The 23,041-nt window shown below is 41.7% G+C and overlaps 1 protein-coding gene across 16 annotated transcripts in view; it reads right to left on the bottom strand.

The window, feature by feature from the left end:
• The window catches only part of PAK3 (p21 (RAC1) activated kinase 3), a 128,178-nt gene that overhangs the window by 10,523 nt on the left and 94,614 nt on the right, over positions 1-23,041 (bottom strand). For 10 of the 16 annotated variants that reach the window (XM_072929154.1, XM_072929156.1, XM_072929152.1 and 7 more), the window contains 12 exons: positions 21,919-22,019; positions 18,392-18,436; positions 17,204-17,357; positions 16,114-16,151; positions 14,726-14,857; positions 13,969-14,131; positions 9,488-9,551; positions 5,792-5,840; positions 3,999-4,111; positions 3,011-3,128; positions 2,549-2,648; positions 1,925-2,121 (listed from right to left, as the gene is read on the bottom strand). In XM_072929154.1, coding sequence (XP_072785255.1) covers positions 1,925-2,121; positions 2,549-2,648; positions 3,011-3,128; positions 3,999-4,111; positions 5,792-5,840; positions 9,488-9,551; positions 13,969-14,131; positions 14,726-14,857; positions 16,114-16,151; positions 17,204-17,357; positions 18,392-18,436; positions 21,919-22,019 — 1,274 coding nt within the window. The remainder of the gene's footprint in view (positions 1-1,924; positions 2,122-2,548; positions 2,649-3,010; positions 3,129-3,998; positions 4,112-5,791; positions 5,841-9,487; positions 9,552-13,968; positions 14,132-14,725; positions 14,858-16,113; positions 16,152-17,203; positions 17,358-18,391; positions 18,437-21,918; positions 22,020-23,041) is intronic. The other 6 variants (XM_030272661.4, XM_030272660.4, XM_072929158.1 and 3 more) reach the window with 1 other exon arrangement.

Raw genomic sequence — 23,041 nt, 5'->3', positions numbered from 1 at the left:
GTGGTCTAAATATATTATTTCAAATGATTATTACACAAAATGCATCTGTGCAGTGCTCACTGGTCCCTAAAGTATGGCTTCCATAAACCAAAATTAATTAAGTTTTTTTTGCTCTGTTCTTGATAAAAAATGGTTACTGGATAAAAAAGAAGAATAAATCCAGCTTATACCTTGGATAAAAAGTCCAGAAACATTTGGAGTCTCATGTTCAACAGACATGTCAAGCTGTATGCACAAATATATTATGATGAAAAGGCATAATTGGGCAGACAGGACCTACCTTCAACTATCTTTCAGCAGTCTTCAAATTCCAAATCAGCCTCACTTATGTGGTTAAACTTAATAGTCTCATCAGAAAAAGGACTAATTCCATCCCTATGGTAACCTTCCACTAATTTTAATACTCAAGTAAATGCATTAATGACATCCCCATCTCAGAAATCCAACATTATCAGCTAAAAAAAAATTGCTGTAAAATGCAGTCTTGCTTTATAAGCTCTTCTGTTTGTAGGCAGCTGAGACCTCTTACACAGATCTCAAGTACATCTGACTGTGAATTTGGTCAGAAAAAGGAAATCCAGCTATCTTTCTAACAGCTGACCTGAGGCTTCTTGCAGGGTCCTAATCAACATTCCTAAGCAGGGAATTTTCAGCATCCAGATCAATAATGCTAATTCTTTTCACCTGCTTTTACTGCCTTATACAAGGCAACTGCCTTTTTTGCAAGTGAAATATGGGTTCTCAAGCAACAGACGCAAAACTGTGATGTGCAAAGGTCTCTGCTGGTACAACAGGGCTACAGTGACAGAGGCCTAATGCCACCCTGCCAGCTACAGTGCACTCTGCTTATTCAGCACCCCTCTGAACCCAAATCTGTTTATTTCTTATCCACCCTAACAAGGTGACACAGTGTGCAACACTCCACATGTGTGCCTGGAACCAAAAACCCCAGGCAACCTATCAAACCAAAGGAAGTCTTCCAAGAAAACTCAGGAACCTTTTCCAAAAAGTGTGAAAGACTTGTATAATTTAAAGAATGAAATTTGTATAATTGGTGTATTCTTTTCTCAAGCAGCTGGGAGGTATGTCCTGACCCTTCTGTACAGTCAGTCTGCAATACACAGTCTGGATGCCACAAACCAGAGAAAGCACAACCTTACAGCATGGAAAAGCTAAAGATCATGCTCTATTTTAATTCTAGCCTTAGCAAAACATATGTATGTATACATATAGGTAAAAATTAATTTTCCCATAAATTCCCACAGGAATTAACCGTGCAGCATTTTGTTTCAGCTGTTAGTCATGAGGTTTTATCCTGGTATACATTCCTTCACTACTACATACTCATTTGGTGTAAGAACTGGCCATTTCATTTTAAGACATTAGGATAAAACTGAAAACTTCTAAATATACTAGTTTTCTACAAGTATCTGTGCTAAAAGATACTTTTAGGCATGTGTTTGATAATAAATAATTATGGCATTACTAGAACAGTGATCTTTCCTGGAAGGTTCAGGTAATCAATCAGCACTGGTCTGAGACTGAAGAGAGTTTTGTGCCTGCAGGTACAGCTCCAATGCTTATCATAAAAATTCCCCAACTGAAGAAGCATGGCACTTGAAAATTTTTGTCACTCAGAGATACAGCTTGAAAAGAGTTCAAAAAGGGAACTCAAAAATGAGAAATTTCAAGCATCACTGAAGGTCATAGTGGCAAGTTTCTGCACAGGTACGTGTCACTTTGAGTCTGAGGTTATCACAGCGATGCAATCAAAGCTACAGCAGATGCAGATGTGCTGCAGGAACATTTTTAGAAGTGGGCCTTTGTAGAACTCGTACAAGCTGATGTGAATGGGATTTTATTTAATGGAAGACAAAATATGGTACAAATTACGAAGACAGCAGTATCTGATATTTCACCCTACCCTGAGAGGATTTTCGTTAAGGTAAGGAGGTTCTCCTTCCACCATTTCTATTGCCATGATCCCAAGTGACCAGATGTCCACCTTGGGGCCATACGCTTTTCTTGTTACAACTTCTGGTGCCATCCAGTAAGGAGTCCCCACCATTGTGCTCCGTTTACTCTGCTCAGGGGTGATCTGAGCACAGAAGCCAAAATCAGCTGAGGAGAAAAACAAATACTGTTAAAGCCAGCTTGAATTACAAAATCAAGCAAAAGAACCCCCACTTTAAGTCTGAGAATGCACTGTGGAAACCAGAAGAGCAGCCGTGCTGTGTTTCCTCAGGGCTGTAGCCAAGGTAATATGGAATTGGCCATTTAAAGCAACCCTCGTGTTTCATCAACCAGCTTTTACTCAATCACTTGAAGCTTTAGACTGTAACTCCCTCCACTCTGGAAGAGTCATACACAAAGCAAAGCTACTCTTGACACCCTGTTTCTCTCTAGACCCCTCTGCACATTGCAGCTCTGCCCTCACAGCAGGGGTCCAGGCATTCCCACCAGCACCACTTTTGCAGAACTGGCCTTCACTCAAAAGGAATCCCACACCCCACATCCAGGAATGCTGCACTTGACCAAGAATACCTACTCAATTTGACAGATCCGTCCATCCCAAGAAGAATATTGTCGCTTTTGATGTCTCTGTGGATAACCTGGTTGGAATGAAGGAAATCCAGGGCTTGCAGGCACTGATAAGAGAACAATGAAATGTAAGGATAGAAATTCATTACATAATTTCATCACATGAGAAAGGAAATGGTTTTATAAGATGTCCTTTCTAGGGGAATGGTGAGGAATGGCAGAACACAGTGCAGCCAAGAGAAGAGCTTGCTGCTCCAACACTGTTAGAGTCATGTCTTTCTAGGGCAAGGCACATACTAGCTTTTGAAAGGGAAACATCAACTGTTGCTACAGAATGTTCCCTGCAAACACAGACAGAATGACAGCTGCTGCAGTGGATCTGCTCTTTCTTCTCCATATAATGACAACACCACAGAAACAGAAGCATCACCATGTCCACACAAGCAGAATCACAAGTGGGATCCCTCACCTCCCGACAGACAGCAGCAATCTGTCCTTCATCCATACATGTCTCGGTGACAACATCGGTTAAAGAGCCTCCAGCCAAGTACTCCATCACCACCCACAGTTCATCACCAACAAGGTAGCTGAAAGGAGAAAATAATGCTGTGGAGATGAATGTGCATAGCCAAACTAATGAACAATCATAACCTACAAATGATTCTTGTCTCCAGGTCACTTGCAAATGAAGACAGAATAAAATGAAAAGAACATTATTCTAGGCTACACAGTTCTTGGAATCTGCACAGTGGAAAAAGGAGATACCTTAGGTGACAAGCAAGTGAAGAATGTACTTTAGTAAGATAAGTAAGCAAAGATAAATCTGGAACCAGGACACATGTCACCAGCCAGCTCATCATCTTAACTCATGAATTCCACCATTAAGCCCAGGAATGAGGTAACATAACTTTCAAAGTTATCCATGGGGAGGAGAGTGTGTACCACTGGGACAGAAGTTGGTCAAATGTTCGGAAAATCTTGCAAAATATACATTCAGAAATAGCAAAGGCCATTAAAAAACTGTCAAATCAGGCCCTTCTGGAAACAAGAACTTAGTCTTCCTGGCATCCCCAGGAATGGAAAATAGTGGAAACCACCCAAAGGAAAGAATTTCCAGGATGGTTTGTCAGCACTTTGCACAAGATACAGAAAATCTGATCAACTTTGAAAAAAACAAACACCAGAACAACAAAACAACATGGAAATACTTGGAACATGGAGCTGACAGACTGCTGTTCCAGTAAGATATGGCTGGTCCAGGTTTTTGAAATGCAACTTCAAACCATGTGTGCCAGAAAAGACTAATGCAGAGCCAATGCAATCTCCTCCCATCCACTGGAGATGAGTAGAGAAATAATAAAGAGCTCCACGTTCTGCAGCAATCAAAGGGGTTTTTTTTAACCTTTGGCCTGCAGTGTGTAAATGAACATTCATGTGATAATACCAGAACAACTTACCTGTCTAAATAGTTAACAATATTTGGATTCTTATTTTCCCTCATGACCAGGATTTCATTGATAATTAGTTCCTTTTTGGGCTGCTGTTGGAGATTCATTTGCTTTATGGCCACCTAAAATGACATTAAAAACCATTAACCTGAGTAGTCTGTTGCACAAGATCAGAATGAACATGCAGTGGACAGTTACATTATTTTTGATTGTATTACCTGTTATTCTTGATTGCATAACAAACACAGACATACATTATGGATGTTGTTCCACAACCAAAAATAACAATCCTAGCATTTCACAACTTCTGAAATTTTGATTTACTCCTCTAAAGAACACTTTTTAACACAGCTTACATTTGCAGTTATTGTCAGGGTCTAAAAAGTAATAAGCCATGCACTGGTATTTTATGGATATGCCCAGGGTTGTAAGGAAGGCTTGGGACCTTTAGACCCCTTGGAGACCCCAATTTAAGTGTGGTTACCAACTGCAGCACAGCAGGTGTGTAAGGAATTACCAGCAAGATTCAGATCCGAATCTCTTCTCGGAGCCAGAGATGAGAATTCAATCATCTGAAGCTGGTTCCCCAAAGAGCAGTGGGATTCTCTGAGATATGGCCTCATCTGTTTTTTACTAATATGATCACTGTAATGGACTGTCACTGAGACCAGACCAAAACACACCTGATTTCTTACCAGGTGCAGCAGGACTGAAACACGAAACTGAGTCCAATACGTGATTTCTCCTTAATTATGTCTTGATTATACTTTATGGCCAAACACATGATGGAACAAATGGCATTATCATGCAACTGTCTGAACCTGGGATGGAGATAAATTGGGCCTGAACGATGGCAGTTGCCTTCAGCTCTGGATGCCTTAACAGATTTAGTACTTAAGACTGAGACCATGTACTTCTCGGACAGATACTGCTGCCCTCCTTTTTTCTGGCAGTTCTGTGGACAAAGTCTTTCTGAAATCAAGCAATGTAACAAAGCTATTTATCCCTCACAGCAACAGGAGAGTCTGTGGCCACCTCCAGTGTCCTCCCAAGGCCTCTAATCACAACAGATCTTTTGATTTTACCAGTTGCATTGCTAACCAGTCTGTGGGCACATCCACAAATAAGTTTTATGGTATAAATGCATAGAGTTAAATTGTGTGTCTAAACCAACATTCTCTGAAAAGCACAACTTGATGCACAGTGGGGAACAGAGACATAAAAATTTCTAAACCAATACATTTATATTGGCAATAAAAATTATCTACTTTTTATTGGCACAAAAGCTTGCTGGGATTTCTTAGCAGATTTCTCTCCATTAATAAAAACATTCAGGGATAATGTAACATGGTACCAGGGTGGGATCAACAATACTGTGGAGAGCACCAACCTGTTCTGAAGACACAGTAAGCAAAAAAATTCATCTCTTAAAGTTGGCCTTAAAAGCTATGGGTGAAGCACCCAGCCAAGCACAGAGGACCAAAGCTCTTATTGATTCTAGGAATTCACAGGCACCTTTTCAGGCATTTATGAAAGCCTCAGATCCAGTGCTGCTGGAAAGCACATGGCCTCAGTAAGTGTTCAGTTACTGAGGCACACAGAACCACACTGCCCTTAAAGTCCTGTCACTGAAAAGCTGAAGACAGCAGATGATGGATTTTGCCAGCTGACATTTGTCTATGCTTCAGAGAAACAGCCTTTGCAGGAAAGCCCTACTGGCCACCCAAAGCTCCAGCCACAGCTCACAGCAGAGGGGAAAGCACTCAACAGCTGCAGAATCTGCTGGGATTTTTGACACTTACCTCTTGTCCTGTGGCGATGTCAATCGCTGTATAAACAGTTCCTGAAGCCCTAGAAACAAAACAGCAGGAGAAACTGAGAAACACTTTTCCCTGGAAGTGAAAGCCAGCCCAGACAGGAGAGCTCTGCTGCCTGGAGTGTTTATAAGGGTTCACCCACTCCTCAGCCAACAGCATGGCAGCCCTCTGCCATGCAGAGAAAACTGAGGTCCAACATGAAGAAGAAGGGCTGGTGCAAATCTCCAGTTCACATGCTACATTATTTTAATTCAAACCCTCAGCGGGGGGATGTCTACAAAAGCTGGAAAATAGTATGTTTAATTATTTTCCATTTTGCTGTGTTGAATTTACTTTTTCTCCCCTTTTTCTTTGTGTGTCTGTGAGTGTGTTTTTTTCCATGAAATGTAACACACAATCCAGTTGGGCCTTCTCACACCTTTAAATTGAATCCATCTGCCAAACTCAGGCAATGTCACAGAGTCACTCTGAGAACCCTGAACATATGACAGCCATTTGAGGAAAAGATCTAAATACAGCTTTCTCCAGCATGCAAGTAAACAATTTTCCAGCCATCCTGCAAGGTCACAGCTAGAGCAGGTTAAGGCATCTATTATTTCACACACAAATTGAGAAGGACTCAGAACAGAGGATACTTATAGAACTTCTTCATGTGTCAAGAACTGTAGGCAGCTACTTCTGTTGAGTGCACCGAGCACTTGAAGGACTTTTCATGGTGTCCATGTGCTTCTGTGGCACACACAGGTTGTGTTGTAGAGCCACCAGAAACAAATGGTGTACTCACCTGCAGACTAGACAGGGTGGGGTATGGTTTGCCATCTGCCTTTCCTTCAGAGATGCTCTTCCCAATAATGACATGAAGGGCTGAAAAGGCCCCTGTCAGAGGCAATTCCTCTGGGTTTCAAAGCAACTAGGGGATTGAAAACCCTTCCTTCTGAGCTAAACCACAGCTTTACACTACAATAATTTAAGAAGCCCATGTCCGCAGGGGCAGTGAAGCAATGGAGGCCAGGGAGGGAATTCTCACAAGCAGGAATGTGCATCCTGCAAGTGTCCCAGTGACTGAAAGTGCCAAAATGAGTTTGCTCCTTTCCACATGATCCCCTGGTTGTTTGCTTACCTGCAGGCTGAAATATTTCAGAAGCAGTTTAATTCAACAGAGACCTTATGTCTGCATTGAGAGCAGTATTCTCATTGGGTATGCTATGCATTCTTTTAATATAAAGGCAAATGCATTTTCCTATGACTAATTGACAAGATTAATCCAATTTGTTTTCCTAAGAAGTCAACAACATTTGTTCAGAATTGCTAACACTGTGATGATTCTCCTGAGCAAAGTCATATCAGGCTTTATTTCAAAACAGCTCCTGAAATTAGAATGCTTTTGGAATGCTCCAGGCCACCTACTTGTGAAGAGTTTAGATAAAGGTAATTTAAGTAAAGCTGTGAATTAATTGCAAAGGCTTTGCGATTCTGCATTATGAACTTTTGTAACTTCTAAGTAACTCATTTCTGAGCAGTAACTTTTAATCAGTTCTGCAGCACCTTGTCTTTACTGCAGTTAGGCGAGTGCAGGACTCACCATTAGACCTGTGTCAGTGCAGTGCAGTACTAACTAAACAGGCTGCTCATGGCTCCATACTAATTTGTCTTGCGACGAGAGTTAACAATGCCTGAGCAAACACAACCTCTTCATCAAGTGCTAGTTAAAACCAAGTTTCCTCTGATGTCAGCAACATTTTCAGTGCTCAGCTGGAGACAAACGACAAAACAGGGACTCAGCACTGACCTGTACTGCAGCACAGGCCTGCTGACTACTGTTCACTGCAAAGTGGCTGTAAAACCATCACAGTATGTATTACCTTCCCAGCTGGATGAAGCCATGAAGTGCAATGTGCTGGCCAGTTGCTTTTCCTTACATAAGCAGCTGCTCTCTACCTGCAGTTCTCTGAGCAGCCACACCTCTCCCTGCCTTGCAGTGCTCTCATTGGCAGCTACTAAAAACCTGCTCACTTCCAACACTACCCGTGCCTTTGGCACAGCTGTACCCAACTCATTGCAGTGGTGGCAGCTCAGGAACTGGCACCTGCATTAACTGAGCACATCAGCACCTGTCGAGGCAGTGCCACAGCCCAGCACTGCTGCAGACACCCAAACCCTAGCCATGCAGCATTTTGGGTCCTCCTGATCATCCTGTTTGATTGATGATTCTGATGATCTTTCTCTTTAGGATCTCTTCCTATCACAGTAAGTTGGCCTGCAGCTTTAGAGGCATGAGTCAGTTATTGCAGCACACTCCTCTCTAAGGAGGCTATGCAATCTTCAGGCTGTACTAAAAGTTGGAATAAATCCATTTAGATACCCTCTTAGGCCACATATCACTCACTTATCTTTCCACCAGTTTTCAAGGCACCTTTGTACAAGCTCACTCCTAGGACCATCAAAATAAAAGACTGTGAGGGTGATGGTCACATTCTCACAGTCACAGCAATAATCTGCTTCACACCCATATTCTGTTCCCACTTGTTCAGCTGACACCTCTTTTCTAAGAGACAGGTACAGCTTGAAGTTTCCACTGACATTTTACAAATGACAGTTAGAACCAAAGCTTTGGATAGGAAGCAAGCTGGAGTTTGAGAAAGGGTTTTTATACAATGAATGGAGCATAAACACCTTCTCACAAGGGTCCTACCAAACCAGAGAGATTTAATATAAAGCCTGTCAGAGAAACAGCTTGTGTGTTGGCCTTTCTGCAGTACATTAACTATTCCAGGTTAACAACAGGCTACTCTGAGCTCAGACCTCACGAACAGTTAAGGCAGAAAAATATCTCCTGATGCCAGTAAACAGCTTCTGTTCTTCACTGACAGCAGTGTCCTGGTGTTACACAGATGGTGCCAGTCCTCCTGGAACAACACTGCCAAGGAAACACCAATGGTGCAGGCAGTCCGTATTTAAAATGCAAGTTATATACCTGATTTTGAAGTAATCTTGCCTCCTCACATAGGAAATATCTCAAATTGATCCAATTTACAGTTCGCAAAGTTGGGTTTCAAAAGGGAATGGCTTGGGTAATTATTTTCAATAAATGCCTAGAACCTGCAAGATCCACAAGGGATCTGCCATGAGGCAGATGATGTATTTTCCTCTGAAGTGCATTAGCACTGTGTCTATTACTGAAGTTTTTGGTTTTACCCCTGCTAGAAAAAAGAGCTTATTAATTCATCTCTGATTTAAATTCCTAAACTATGTGGTTATAAGCCTGACCACTGAATATTGTTTAAAGCAAGTATTTGAAATAAACATTGAGAGCTGTCAGATGACAGCTATCAGGTGGTTAGTTACTCTTTTAGGTAATAATGTTTTTTCTCCTTTCTTCAGCATGATTGTTATTATTTTGAGACATACAAAAATGATTTCTCCTAAGAAAATTAGCAAACAAGAACCACACACTTGGGGGACAAGAGATCTTTCAGGCCTTTCTCCTTGCTGCAGATGAGATACTGTCAGCATCAAGTTGCCTTTCATGATTACTTTCAACCACAGTTATAAATTCTGATCAGTATTGAGAGACAGGAGGATCTAAACCTCTGAACATATTTGGAGCTTGCCTATCTTCATGCTTGATGCTCCACCAGCAAAACACTTGGCCCATGGTTTTGCACAAGTAACTGGACTTACCCTTGGCCAATTTTTTCAAATCGAGTGTATTTCTTCTTAGGATCTCCCACGCTCACAATGCTCCCTGAAAGAAACAAAATGAAAGATTCTCATTTAAAAACAGAGAGTCCACCTTCCAGCAGATCTGAAATTCAGCCCCACTGTCTGGGGCTTTGAGCCATTTGTGGTCAGCTGGGTACCAACACAGATGGCCTCCATAAACACTGATTTGCTACAGTCCTTTGGGGTTACCCTGACAAGAAATTAAACACAAGGAGAAATATTCAGAACAGACAGAGATCAGAAAACAAGAGGTACCAATGCAAGTGTTTGTTCTCTATAAACATTAAGGAGAGCTGGAACAACAGTGCCGGTATTTCCTCAGGAATAAACACACTGTGATTCAACAAAAGGTTTACTACTTCTGAAAATTAAATATGCCTTGTGTTCACTTTTTTATGAACAGGGACCATTTTTGGAACAGGAAGAGTATTGCAAGTGCTTCCAGAAGGAGGAGATCATCTCAACCTTTCAGGCCAAAAGAATGCTTTAATGTTTGCAATGAACAGTGTCTCATTTTACCATCAAGAATGATGGGGTTTCAGAACCTGGGTCCCCATCACTGGTTTCCAGGCTAAGTTCTGAAGGCACTCCTGCCCTGCACCATTTCAAGAACCACACTGGTGGTTTTCAGTGTGACACAGACCCGTCACTCACACTGGACTCGCCCTCTTGCCACCACACACACACTGTTCATGTTCTCCTGAATCCAGCAGGATGGGTAACAAGGACAGCAGTGCTCCTGGGGCGCTGGTGTGACACACACAGCTGCCCAAAGGGATACTGATCCTGAAGCCCAGCAGACCATGATGCATAAAACAGACCAAACAAGGGGCTGCTGCCTCCCGGAAGCTCCATGCAGCAGCAGTGGGATGGTCAAGCTCCACAGTGTGAGCAGGAGGTTTACACCTTCTCATCTCCTATCCCTCCTTCTAGTCAGCTAGAAGGGAGTCCCAGAGTCCTCTAGTCATATTCTTCTCTACTGAAGAGTTATTTTGTAGTAGACCTACTCTAGAGAAGCAGAATGAGATTTGTTTTATTCCATGCATTTCAGTGAGATGAAAATATGAAAAGTTAACCAGGTTCTGAAGGTGCTACATCCTCAGCTTGAGCTCCCAACACTCCAGCCCATCCAACTCTTGCAGGCTGGCACAGCAGGGCAGGACCACTTCAGGGCACTTGAGACTGTGTGGGCATCCCAGGCAGCAGCACGCTCACCCTGCATCAGCCCTGGCTGGCGTTCCTGGAGCACTGGGTGAGGGGAGTGAGCATGTGGGGCAAAGGAAACCTCTTCTCCTGCAGCTCCCATTAACACTCCTGCCAAGGGCTGCAAAATTGCTTCAGCAGGGAGTGTACCAGATGGTGCTGATGCCCTGTCTTCTTGCTGTGCTGGCAGGCAGGATTCCTGGCTAGGCATTTAGCAGATGCCCATTTGGATGCTAAAGAACTCTCTGCTCCATACAAATGGCCTGGACAGGGGGAAGGGGCGTTTGTGACTACTAAGAGGGAATGGTGCATCATCTAGTTTTGTTTCAGATGCACAGGTAAACAAATATATGTTTGTATTTGGAATACAGGGATACAGCCAGATCAGACAAAGGAAATATGCTGCAGATCACTGAAGTCTTACTTCTGAACTCATCTTCTTAAACTATTTCTGTGATGTACATTCCAAGATAAGTCCTTAGAAGACATTTGCATTGAAGCCACCTTAGGCTTCATTGTTTGCATTTTATCAGGGAAACTACCAGAACAGAAAAACCAGTACTGTTTATTTAATTAAGCCTTTCAATTTATTTGAGTCTGCCAGATTTTGGCTCTTTCATTAGAAACAAACAAATTATCCTAATTACTGCTTTTTTCCTTCCCATCAGATTCCCGGTATCTCCAAATGGGCAAGAAGGTGTCAAGCAGGGCAAGGTTTAACTTCAGCTTTCAGTGACCTGAAGTCCACAATGGGTGATGGGGCCAGACTGTCCCACATGGGGACTGTCTCACACCCTGTGGCTCACAACCCCATGGGCTCTGCAGGAGTAAATCAAGCACTGCTCTAATTCTGTGCTGGACAACAGGAAAAACACTGTGCTGCCAGTGCCTGGTTAGGTGCTATTTTCAGCAAGTTAATGGAACAGTGTATCTATTAGAACAGATATCAGAAGTTCATGGAAGTTCATTCACTTCAGAAAAGAATACATAGAAGAATCGAAGAAGAAAGATTTTTGAAAATTATTTTCCAATTTTGCCAACTAATTCTGAAGTTCAGATTTGCAGAGTTTTTCCTCAAGACCTGAGTAGCTGCTTTTCCAAGGCAGTTTTTTGTGACTGGTTCCCTGTACTTAAGTCAATATACATCAAACATTACAGCATTAAAATCAACAAAGTGACAGGTACACAGCTCCTAATCAGACAAGCACTCCCTGCTCTGGACAAAGGACAAACCTATTAGCTATTTTGATATCTTTAAGCACTTTGCATTATCAGGTCCTAAATTAAGTGACTAAGAAAGCTGAATTGGGCCAGTTCTGTTTTATAGTTATCAGTGGAACACAGTCATGATTACATTACAGACAAAATTTTATTTGATCTTATCTCAATATTACAGTCTTTACTCACCAATGAAACTCTAAAAGCTCTAAAAGAACTCAAGGTATTTCAAGCAGAAAAGAATTATGAAAGCAATTTTAGATAAAAGAGGGCAGGGGACATCTTCCTAAAAGTAGCATAGAAAGAGTTGTGAGGGAAGTAGGCAAGGTGGAGCAGTCATGTGAGTTAAAACAGAACAAACACCACACTGCTTAAATATAATTAGTTCAAGACTGTAATAAAAAAGTATCATGCCTGTTTTCAGATAGCTTCATGAAAGCACAAAAGTATTTTCGTTGCCGACATCACAATTTGCCTAAGGCAGACATTCAGACCTCGCTCACTTGGTAACAAATTAAGAAAGAAAAAGCATGAAAGCATGTAACATTTCAAAGATACAACCCCCAAAAACTCCAAGGCTCAGTCCCAACCTGGCATATACAGCAGCTTGAATAAATGATACTCATTTATCATACTTGATACTCATTTATCACACTTCAGCTCATACTTGAGCTCATGGATGGAGCGTACCTGTAGATCTCAGTGGGGGAATCATGCCTCAAACATTTAACATCAGTTGAAGAAGCAGAATTCCTCTCTCTATAAGCTGACATACCTGCAGGTAAACACCTTCTCTGGAACTTATTTCACTGCATCCTCAGCTAAAGCTATAGAATTTATCCCTTGGATACTCCCTAATGTCACTGAGATTCATGTCAACCTGGTAAGGATGCAGGAAGCTCTATGCAAGCAGCTGAAATCTCACAGCTAAGGAAGGCTTCAGCCTGTGCATTCACAGCAGCCATCAGTGGCAGGGCAAATATGACAAGAAGGTTGAGCAATGGCAACCACCAAGAAAAAGCCACAGCCACACAGCACTCTATTACAAGCAGTTGCTTCCATTAAAGACACATTTTTGGCTTTGTGATCTGACAGAAGGAGGTGTAGATCAATCTGCCATTTTTACTAACAATTAATGGTATACACAGAATAACCTGTGCTCTGTTCTGAACCCAACCATTTAATCTGAGAACACTACACTGGCAGCTATCACATGCAAGTAGCAAATTAAATTGGTTGCACTGGAGAATCAGGAAGGGTCTGATGTGCTTCAGCAGAGTATGATGTGCACGGGGGTTGATGCCAATGGTTAGGATTCTAATAGTATTAACTGGCTGAGAATTAGCCATGAGAAAACACTGTGTTTTCTGAGGAATATATAGCAGATATCGCTCTTCCAAAGGAGAGCTCACTGACAAAACTGTAAAATTCTTGTAAAATCAAACTGTAGAAGTAGGAGGAACAGTAACAGTTACAAAAAGAACAGCAAGAGAATACCTGAAAAATGTGTAACTATCTCAAGGAGAGCTCACTGAAGCTGAAGGAACCAGTTTAGTGCTGCAGTTGTCTACTGGTAAAAAACCCCACACCAATAAAAAAACCTCCCATAAACAAAAACCCAACAGATTTTTGCAAAGTATTTTTGACTCCAATGAATCATGAGAAGTTAGGGGTCTAGAGAGAATTTAGGAACCTAAATGTTCTGTTTCATTTGGCCATTAGTACTCAGGAGTTCCCTACATCATTCACTAGGTCACAGCCTTTTACTCAACCAGAATGATCTCTGGTTTTGCCTTAAGCACAGAAGGAAGCTCAGGCAAACCCAACCCAGTCCCAGCTGCCCTCAGAGGCAGCAGGAACACCCCAAGTGTTCCCTTACTGCCTCGAAGCACAACAGTTTCTGTAGGGAGTTGTAAATGACTCTGTGACACTAAACTGCGAGAAACATTTGGTACAGCTAATGCTGACACATGCAGGAAATAGACTGCTCTAGCAGACTCAAAATACCCAATACATACTCAGTTTCTCTAGGATCTCCTCATCTGTCATCTTGGACTTTTTTCGCTGCCGGTCTGTGTTTCTGTACAGGGTGTTTGTGTTCGAGTTTTCAGGCTGGGGAGTGGTGGCTTCTTTAGCTGGTGCTGGTGCAGCGGCAGGTTCAATAACAGAGCGTGTGTAGATCTGTGATAAGAAATTATTTTGTGTCAGAAAGGTGACTGGCAGAGATCCCCTGAGATCATATTTCAAGTAAAAACCCTTAGGAAGATCATGTCAGCCACATCCAGGACTCTAGAAGTGGTTTTGCTGCCCACTTCTCAAACTGAACAAGCAAAAATGAAAGGTTACAAGTTCATGGCCAGTTTCACGTTCAATTTTCATGGATTTGCTGATATAGTCCATGGAGAGGGGCAGGTACCTCCAGAGGACAGTGTGTCCTATGTATCTTGCCAGGATATGAACTGCATCTTTGGACAGCTATTGCTGCTGACAGGGAGCCTGCACAGCTGGACAAAGTGGCTCATTTTCATACCTGCAGCACTAAAGGACATGATGGTACCTCTTCCCTGATATAAGAAGAAAGCCATGGCCCTCACCAGAATCCCAGGAAACTGCCACGTGAATGTGAAAGTTCAAACCTGATTTTCCCAGAGGCAGTGTCTGGAGTGAAGCTCAGGACTTCCACCAAAGCACCTTCAGCCCCTTCAGTGCTGTCTGGTAACAAACTTGCAGCTCTGCACTGCACTGAACACAGACCTAACCAAAGCTGGCACTTACTGATTTTGTGTGTTCGGGCCGTGGGGCAATAACAGGCGGAGGTTCATTGTCATCTTCCTCCTCTTCATCGTCTTCATCCTCTTCTTCAGACACAGAGGGAGCCAGAGGAGGTTCTGATGCTGTTTTTGTGCTCTGTGGACAGACAGTACTGTGAGTGACAGCTGCTATCCCAGCACTTTGAAGCTTTGACAGCTACCTAGTCTTCCTAGACATCAGAAACCAATCTAGACATGCACACGCTCCTATGGGCCTAAGTTCTAAATTAAACTCAGCACAACACTTAAAAGGTTTAGCTGCATTGAACTTCACCAGTCCCAGCTGCTACTCAGAGGCAGGGGGTTAGATAATGTCATTCCAATAAAAACAAAACTATGAACAATGAAACAAAAAAATGAAAATGCACCTTCTGATGTTTTTACCAACTGCTTTAAACTGCACTTTCTCCACGTGGCCTGGCTACAACAGGCCACTTGGAGAACTGATGCAAATCAAAGGCACCATTCAACATATTCACATCTGACTGTCACTCTCTGTAAAATGCCATCCCTTTGGTCCAGCAGAACTACCAGTAAGGGAAGCCCACAGCAAACAGGGAGACCCGAGTCAGTAATTTTGGAAAGCTGTCATGCTGACTTGTCTCACTACTGCCTCTGTCTGCTAGACAAAAATACTACAGCATCTGCCAAGGTGTCCATATCCACTGGAAAAGCTACTGGGAAGGCTTACTCTGCTCTGGTGAACACCACACTTCCTCTGAGAAGTGTGTTTTATTAAAGATAAGGGAAGTAGCATTGGTTGAAAATCTGAAGTGTGAATATTCAAAGATGATTTTCATTTCATTATACACAGTTGGCTGTGGAACCACAACCCTCACATGAAGCTGCTTAACACTTTAAAATAAAAGCCAAATCCCCATTCAGTCACTTGCTATTCAATTCACTAACAATAACCCTAATAAATTTGGTCAGTATTAATGTGTATGTCACTCCTACATCTCTGGGACTGCTATTGCAATCCAGCATTAATTAGAATGGATGGTTATTTAAAACTTTCCTTCAATGGTTCCAGTGAGTTACATATCAATTATAACCTCATTTATATTCAGTTATATATCTAGCTGTACTAAGGAGAAATCATGAAAATTGATAGAAATGGCATTCTAAATTTTGAAAACTAAATTAAAATGGGCTCATTAGGTGGTGCTGCATATTGTTGTGAATGATATACAACATGGCTAAAACCAGCCCGCAATCTTCTGTCTGCTAAACCAGACTTTCATCTTTTTAAAAAGATCTCAAATGGAAAATCATAAATCAGCCAGGGAAAGCTCGTGGCTTGCTCCACAATTCTTAAACACTAGGCACATCAAAGGCTACTTTCCCACTCACCGACGGATGGGCTTCTATGTATCCATGGGCGCTTTTATCTGCAATGAGCAAAGGAGAATGAACCAGATACCGTTAGAAAAAATCCCTGCCTGTTTTGGGGAATCCCACAGAACAAGTCAACCCAAATAGAGATCGTTTTTCTTTTGCACCATCCCTTCAGGAGCAACAGCAAGGAAGAGAACAGGACAAAATTCTAGACTATTTTTTGGCCTGTTTGCCAATAAATAGAGTAAATAGAAATTTAGTCATGAAAATGCAAATTGTTCTTTAACTGTCAATGCTTCTGTTCCACCCAAGAGCTAAAGCAGCTTTCACTCCTTTTCTTCCTGTGATGTTTTTCTGGGTTTTTTTTTTGGCTTTTTTTTGTTTGTTTGTTATCCCAACAAATTGCATACATTCTTCTCATTAGCTTGCTGACATTTCCACAGAAAAGCTTCTGTGAAATCCCCCTTAGCCATGGCAGCTCTATTTTGACAAAGCATGAGAGCAGCTCCTGGGTTCAGGAGCACACATGTCCTGTTATGAAGTCTGCATTTCGTCACAAAGGGAATTGCTATTTTAGGACACAGTAAGCATCAAATCCTTTAATTATGGAATTTGGGGAAAAAAAGATGCCTTCTCTCAATCCTGGAGATAAGTGCAGAGTTTTTAGAAAGACTTCTGAGAAGCTGCATTTTGGAAGCTGTCTCAGTTGAATCTTCAAACTGGGGAAATGACAGACCATCCTCTGGAGGAAATGGAACCCCAGCAGGTTCACTCCAACCGCTGCCTGCACCCTGTTGGCTACTGACACCCTCTTTTTAGCTGAAGCTGTCAACAGGCATTCTGCCAAACTAATGCTATCTTAATGGCATTTTTGTTTCAAAATCTTGGTAAGTTCTAAAAACCTGCAACAAACCAAAGTCACCATTTTAATGACTTTGGGCGGGGGGGTGGGGTGTGAGAAAGGAGAAATGGAATTAACTTCAGGAGTATTCCACAATGTAGAATTGGTTCAGGTTGCCTCCTGACAACTTGAATGTTGAACTGTTGAACTTTGCTCTGACTTGTTTTGGAGCTTGACCTCCCCTGCTGGGAGACATCAACTTACCTCCTGACGTAAAGCTCATGTATTTCTGGTTGTTAACCGTCTCTTTTGAATCATAAAATTTGAGAACATCTAGAACAGCCTGTGGGTTCTTCTTCTGCTCCAGTTTTGTTATGTTGGAGGTCTGTAGTAGCCTGGCCCACTGCTCTGGAATGCCCTGTAGACATCAAGTGGAAACAAAGTGGGTTTAGAGTATTTAAAATCTGCAGCTTCATAGATCTTTACCAAGATCCCATGCTTGCTGTAAGATTACTTGCAGAAATTTTGATTGACACCTTACAATTAAAATTAGATGCAATCATTTCTTCCCTGTCAAAAATCTAGCTAAAACCAGGACCCAACTTTATAAAAATAAAGTAATGACTGTGAGAGGAAAAAAAAAAAGGGCATGAAACTTCCCTGGAAATCAACTCTGCTCTTCCATGGAATAATGATTTAAGGCTTAAGCTTGTTTGCCTGGTGATTCAGGGCAGACACAACAAGACTATTCTCTATTGGTGCACAACACAGTGTTTTTTAGGAGCTTTACACTGGACTTTTCATGCTTAGGAATGCAAACACATTTTGCTGAAATGATCACTGCTGTCTGATTTAAAGGTAAACCCCACCCTGATACAACTAATTCTCAGTATACCAGGGAACATTGCGGGGTAAAAAAATCTGCCTTTCAGCTCTCAAAATCATAACACTGAGGTATACCACAGCTGCAAAGGATGTCTCTAGATTCTCTACTGCTAACATACAGAAACCAGGGATTCATAAAACAGGCTGAGAGTTCATCCAAAGCCTTGGATGAATTCTGGAACATCTTATGGGTGAGGCGGAATTTGAAAATCGATCCAATCACTAAAAGCTCCAGCTCTACACTGAAATTCTATTGATGAGAACTTGCTTCAGTTATCCAGGATAGTTCCCTAAGTTTAACAGCATGTCATTTCCCCCTTTACTGCACAGCTGACATTGAGCAGCGAATTATAGGGCTCACTGAAGGAAAAACGGGCCACCCCAATCTACTTCCACATAGCTTCTTCTCAGAAATTGTCCACAAAACAATGTGTGACATGGGCCTCCAAAGTTTAGGATTGATGAAAAAAAGTGGGAAAAGCCAAGCAACAAATCTACTGCACACACATCAACCTGCTGCTGCAGTGCTATGACATCTCAAAGAAGCATTTGGGGCCTGTGACGCACCTCTGGGAGCTTCCCTGGGCACATCTGTGAGCCATAGAGATCTGGCTGTAATGGACGTAAATAAAGAAAGAAAAGAAAGTTAAAACAGAATGTGGGAAAACTCAGAAGGTGGTAGGAGGAGGAAACCAATGGGCCAGAATGGGCAAGTCCCATCTAAAATGGGAGTTATGAGGTGGATACCAAATAGATCAGGTGGTAGACAGGCTACAGGAAGGCAGATTTAGGAGAACAGAAAAATCACAACTGTTCCAAAGTTTGGAAGCATCATTCCCCTTCCTCTCTCTTTTAAACAGTTTTTTTCTCCTCATAAAATACATTCCTGAGAATTAATGGCAATTGACTAGAAAAATTACATGTGATTTCCTTTGCCAATTTAAAATTAAAAAAAAAAAAAAGGAGGGTCTGGGCTTTTCCTGTTTTACTAGTTTTGAAGCCAGATTACCATTTCTGAATGCCTCTATAAAAGTTTTTTCCAAGCTTGGGTGTTCTCCAACCCTGAGATCACCATTTGACCAGTGAAGAGAGCAGATGGTCAAAGTCAGATTGTGAAATCTGGGAGGTTGTGCACTGCCACAACACAAACAATCTGCGTGTGTCAGACTGAAAATCAGGACAATTGTAAAGAAATGCTTGATTAGATTAGGAACGTGCAACTTCTTGGGATCTACAGCCACAACTTTTCTAACTTACTAATGTCATAATCTAGAAGCTTTAAAAGTTTGGTGGGTGACCACATTTTCTTCTAGGTTGGGGATGAGGAAATGGTTTCAAACATGCATGCCTTACAAAAAACACACCCCAGATGCCTGCTAACCACACTGTCCTTCATTCAGAAAGTGCAACTCCTTTTTCAAATAAAGGAACACAAAGCTCTAGCAACATGCTCCCACCCAACAGTTCCAACCAATTTTATTCTCTGCTTTAAAAGCCCTATTTCTTAGCAAATGTGGTTGCTCCAAGCACAATGAAATGGAGATGTAATATTTTTTCACAATGGACAACACAGGTTGGTGCTCAAGCCTGAAAGCCAGAACTCAGGAGCCCATGCAACTGTGCATTAGGATGCATCTAACAGCAATCCAGGGATGCAGCTGGGGGCGATGGTTTGGTGTCAGAAAATGGCCCAATGCATTGCATATAACCAGGAGAGCAGGCACCACTGGCATGACAGCTGCAGTAATTCAGAACAAAAAACCCTGTATGTTTGCACATTGACTGGACACCCCCATGGCACTTCCAAACTTTTGAAAGAGGCAGACAGTGTGACCACTGGACAGTGGGAATATCAGAACATGGTACGGGCAAGTGGCAGTCCCTTTGCAGGACGTACTTACCACATGGCTACCCAGCTGATACACAGGTTCTATCCAGGTTGGGACAAACCAAACATGCCTAATGTACTGTGTAATGTAGTGCCTGCATCTGGGATTAGATGGGACTAATATCTAATTCTTAATGGCGCAAAAAATCCCTTCCTTTGATTGATGCTGGGCTCCACTGAGGACTACAGCATTAAGCCCTGTGCTGGAAAGCTGCACATGGGAAGTCACCTGTCCTTTTGGTTAGTTTTGAACTGGTTACAGCTTTCTCAGACTGCAGCACTGCATTTCCACACTTCAGGACCAAGGGTAATTGCAAACCAGCAGACACCTTACATCCACTGTTTCGAAAGGGAAAAAGGTATTTAAAAAGAAACTGCTACAGCAACAAAGCTGGACCTATTTAGCCGTGTAGAATTGATTTGCTCTGTGTTGGTGACATCTGACAACAAAAAACCCAAAAGGTCTCTGATGCTAGAGACTGTTTTGAAATACTGGTAGATAATAACAACATTGAAAATTATCCAAACCTTGATCCCTAAAACACAGATATTGAGTGCTTGTGCTTAGAACTGAAGTGTGTTAAGCCTGATGCTCCTCCTTTCTATTCCAGCTGGCAGGGACATGAACTAACCAAGACCTTGACCACCAGTCAGATTATGAGAGAACATGAGTGTGACCCATTGTGTTTGCCTGGAGTCAGAAGGAAAAATTCTCAAACACAGGATAGAAATAAAGGTAGAAGGCTGAAAGGAAGAACACATAAAAAATAAGAACAGCTGAACATCCAGTGGGAAGAGGAAGGAAAGTGGGAAGGTGAAGACAGACAAGAAGAAGTGATGCAAACACAAAAAGGAGAGAAACAAAAGCATAAAGTAACATAATATGATATAAAGATAAGGAGAATGGCACTGAAGGTTAACCTGAACAATAAAGTGGAAACAGGGAAAGAAAGAGAGGAAAAAAGGAAAAACCAGGATAGACACCAGAGAAAACACAATTTTAAAAGCTTTATGCAAAGCTTTTGATCAAAAATGACCACATCTGGGCTTTTAAAACATGCATTTAGTCAAGCCCTAGGGTTTGGCACAGAATAAATTTTGAAGAAAGATTTTATGACATCTATTTTAAAAATCCTAATTAACCAGACCACTTATTTTAAATGTAGCTGTATTTCCTAATTACTAAGGATAATTCAATTTCACTACCCCTTTGAAGACATGCTGTAATTAAATGTGTCTTTTTTCTCCTACTGTTATTCCTATTGTTACAACTTCTACTGTAGGACACAGAAAGTTTCCAGCTTTCTGAAACGTTTTTGTGAAACAAAAGTAGCAATCAAAGTATAAAATTATGAAGAAATCACATTTAGGGCTCAAATTCTGAAAATTAGCCATCCTTTGTCCAGGCAAATGAGTTGTCCCATCCTATTGGTGTATCCAGCCAGTCAGCACTAGCACAGCCCACAACAGTGATTACTCAGTCTGACCACTCAGTTCATGGGCACGATGGGTGACAGCAGAGTTGTTAATGCTCCCTCTCACCTCCCCAGCTTAAAAAAAGGTAAGCTCACTGCCACCTCAGCTTTAAGGAACAATGGTTTCAGCACCCTACTAGTAATCAGAGAGAAAAATGCTCTGGAGCCCCCTGCACACTTCAGAGCTTCCATCAGATTCATTCTCCCCAACACTTTGTTGAGATTCGAAAAGCAAAAGCTGACAGCTATTTTATTAATACATAAAGGCTATAAACACTGATCACCTAGTGTATAAATGTATTTTGAAGGATACTAAACTAAAATGAATGGACTTGCACAGTGCTGCAGCTTTCTGAGTGTCTCCTGCAGGGCAGGTGGACAATGCACTTGAGGCTGGTTGTCTACTTAAGTATGTGGCGGGGGGCTTTTTATATTTTCCCAGTGACACTGAATAACCAACCCTTGTAGCAGCTTGGGGGACTGGTAAAAGCATACACCTACATTCTTCCTAGTTTTCATTTCCCACAGACAGTCTGTTGACAATCCTTGGAGGAAAAAAAAAAAAAGGCAGCCTGAATCACAAGTTAAACACTCCAAATCCTAAGCCCAACAAATAAAAGTCTCTTTCTTCACAGCTGGCTGCTGTGATCTGATGTTTCTGGCAATAGGAGGTTATTTTACCATCAAGAAACTAGAAGTTCTGGTAAGCACAAAATACAGCAGTTACTTACTGTGAATTCTCCAGTGACGGCATCAAATCCCACATGAATGGTGTGTTCAAAGTCTGAAGGAAGAGAGATCTCAGGACGTTCCTTCTCTTTCTTCTTGTTGGCTGGAGGCAAAATGTTAAGCACTTATTTTCTGAACAGCTTTTCATTTAAAACTTTTAACAGTCAGGTATGTTCAAAATAGTGTTTTAAAAGTGGAAAACAAATCAATTAGCATCCATCCAACTTGAGAAACAGAGTGGGTTAACACAATGCCAGCCTGTCAACACCTGTTAGGGAAGGTCTACAAGGTGTTATTTTATTTTGTTTTTCTTTTAGCCAATGTGCTGCCAAAGCAAGCTGTTCATGAAGTAATACTCTCAGGCTATCTCTAAACCAGTATGATTTCTATTTGCAGTTCTTTTTTTCTCTGAGTTTTCATATCTAGAAACTAACTCCTATTTGACTTTGCGGGTTCCTGCAGAAGTAAATCACACAGGACACACCATGTGTATGGGTGTCTGTTCTCCAACATGGTTTGAATCCATTTCAAAATCAGCCAAATCAGAGGAAAGGCTTTTTTAGATAACCATTTTTTTCCCTACAGGTTCTGTGAAGACCAGCAGCTCATGCAGTGAACTCCTCTTCCAACTAAAAGGCTCAAACAGCAACTCTGTTTCAGGAAAGACAGAATCTGCCCAGCAACAGAATCCCATAAATGTCTTTGGAAAAGCTCTGAGCTCTCAATTAACAAAGACATATGATCATAAAATGCAGGTTTTATTAGTCTCCAGAATTTTTTTCTTTTTAAATCACTCCACCAGTATTCCCAGAGTGTGGAGTATCTTAGTTGAGCAGGCAGACTTGAAAGTCAGTCAACCTGCATTTGCTTCTCATCTCTTTCCCTCTTTACAACCTATTGAAAGTAACATCCCCCTGTGGTCATCTATCTCCTGCACTTCTGAGTACTGACAAATATCACTTCAGTCCAGTTTTATTGACCAACAAAGAAGGAGTGGAATAAAGGCTGAGGGAAACTGCCTTCACTTTCCTGTAGTGTTTTTATATTATGTTTGCCAACTCCATAGGTTCATCTAGGGGTCTGATCCAAGGCTGGACTTTATGTACCAGTAGCCCTTCCAGTCCA

Source organism: Taeniopygia guttata, chromosome 4A, assembly GCF_048771995.1.
Source record: "Taeniopygia guttata chromosome 4A, bTaeGut7.mat, whole genome shotgun sequence".
In the NCBI taxonomy this organism is placed as follows: domain Eukaryota; kingdom Metazoa; phylum Chordata; class Aves; order Passeriformes; family Estrildidae; genus Taeniopygia; species Taeniopygia guttata.
Note: the sequence above shows the minus strand (reverse complement) of the source record. Positions and strands in the feature narration are given on the sequence as shown.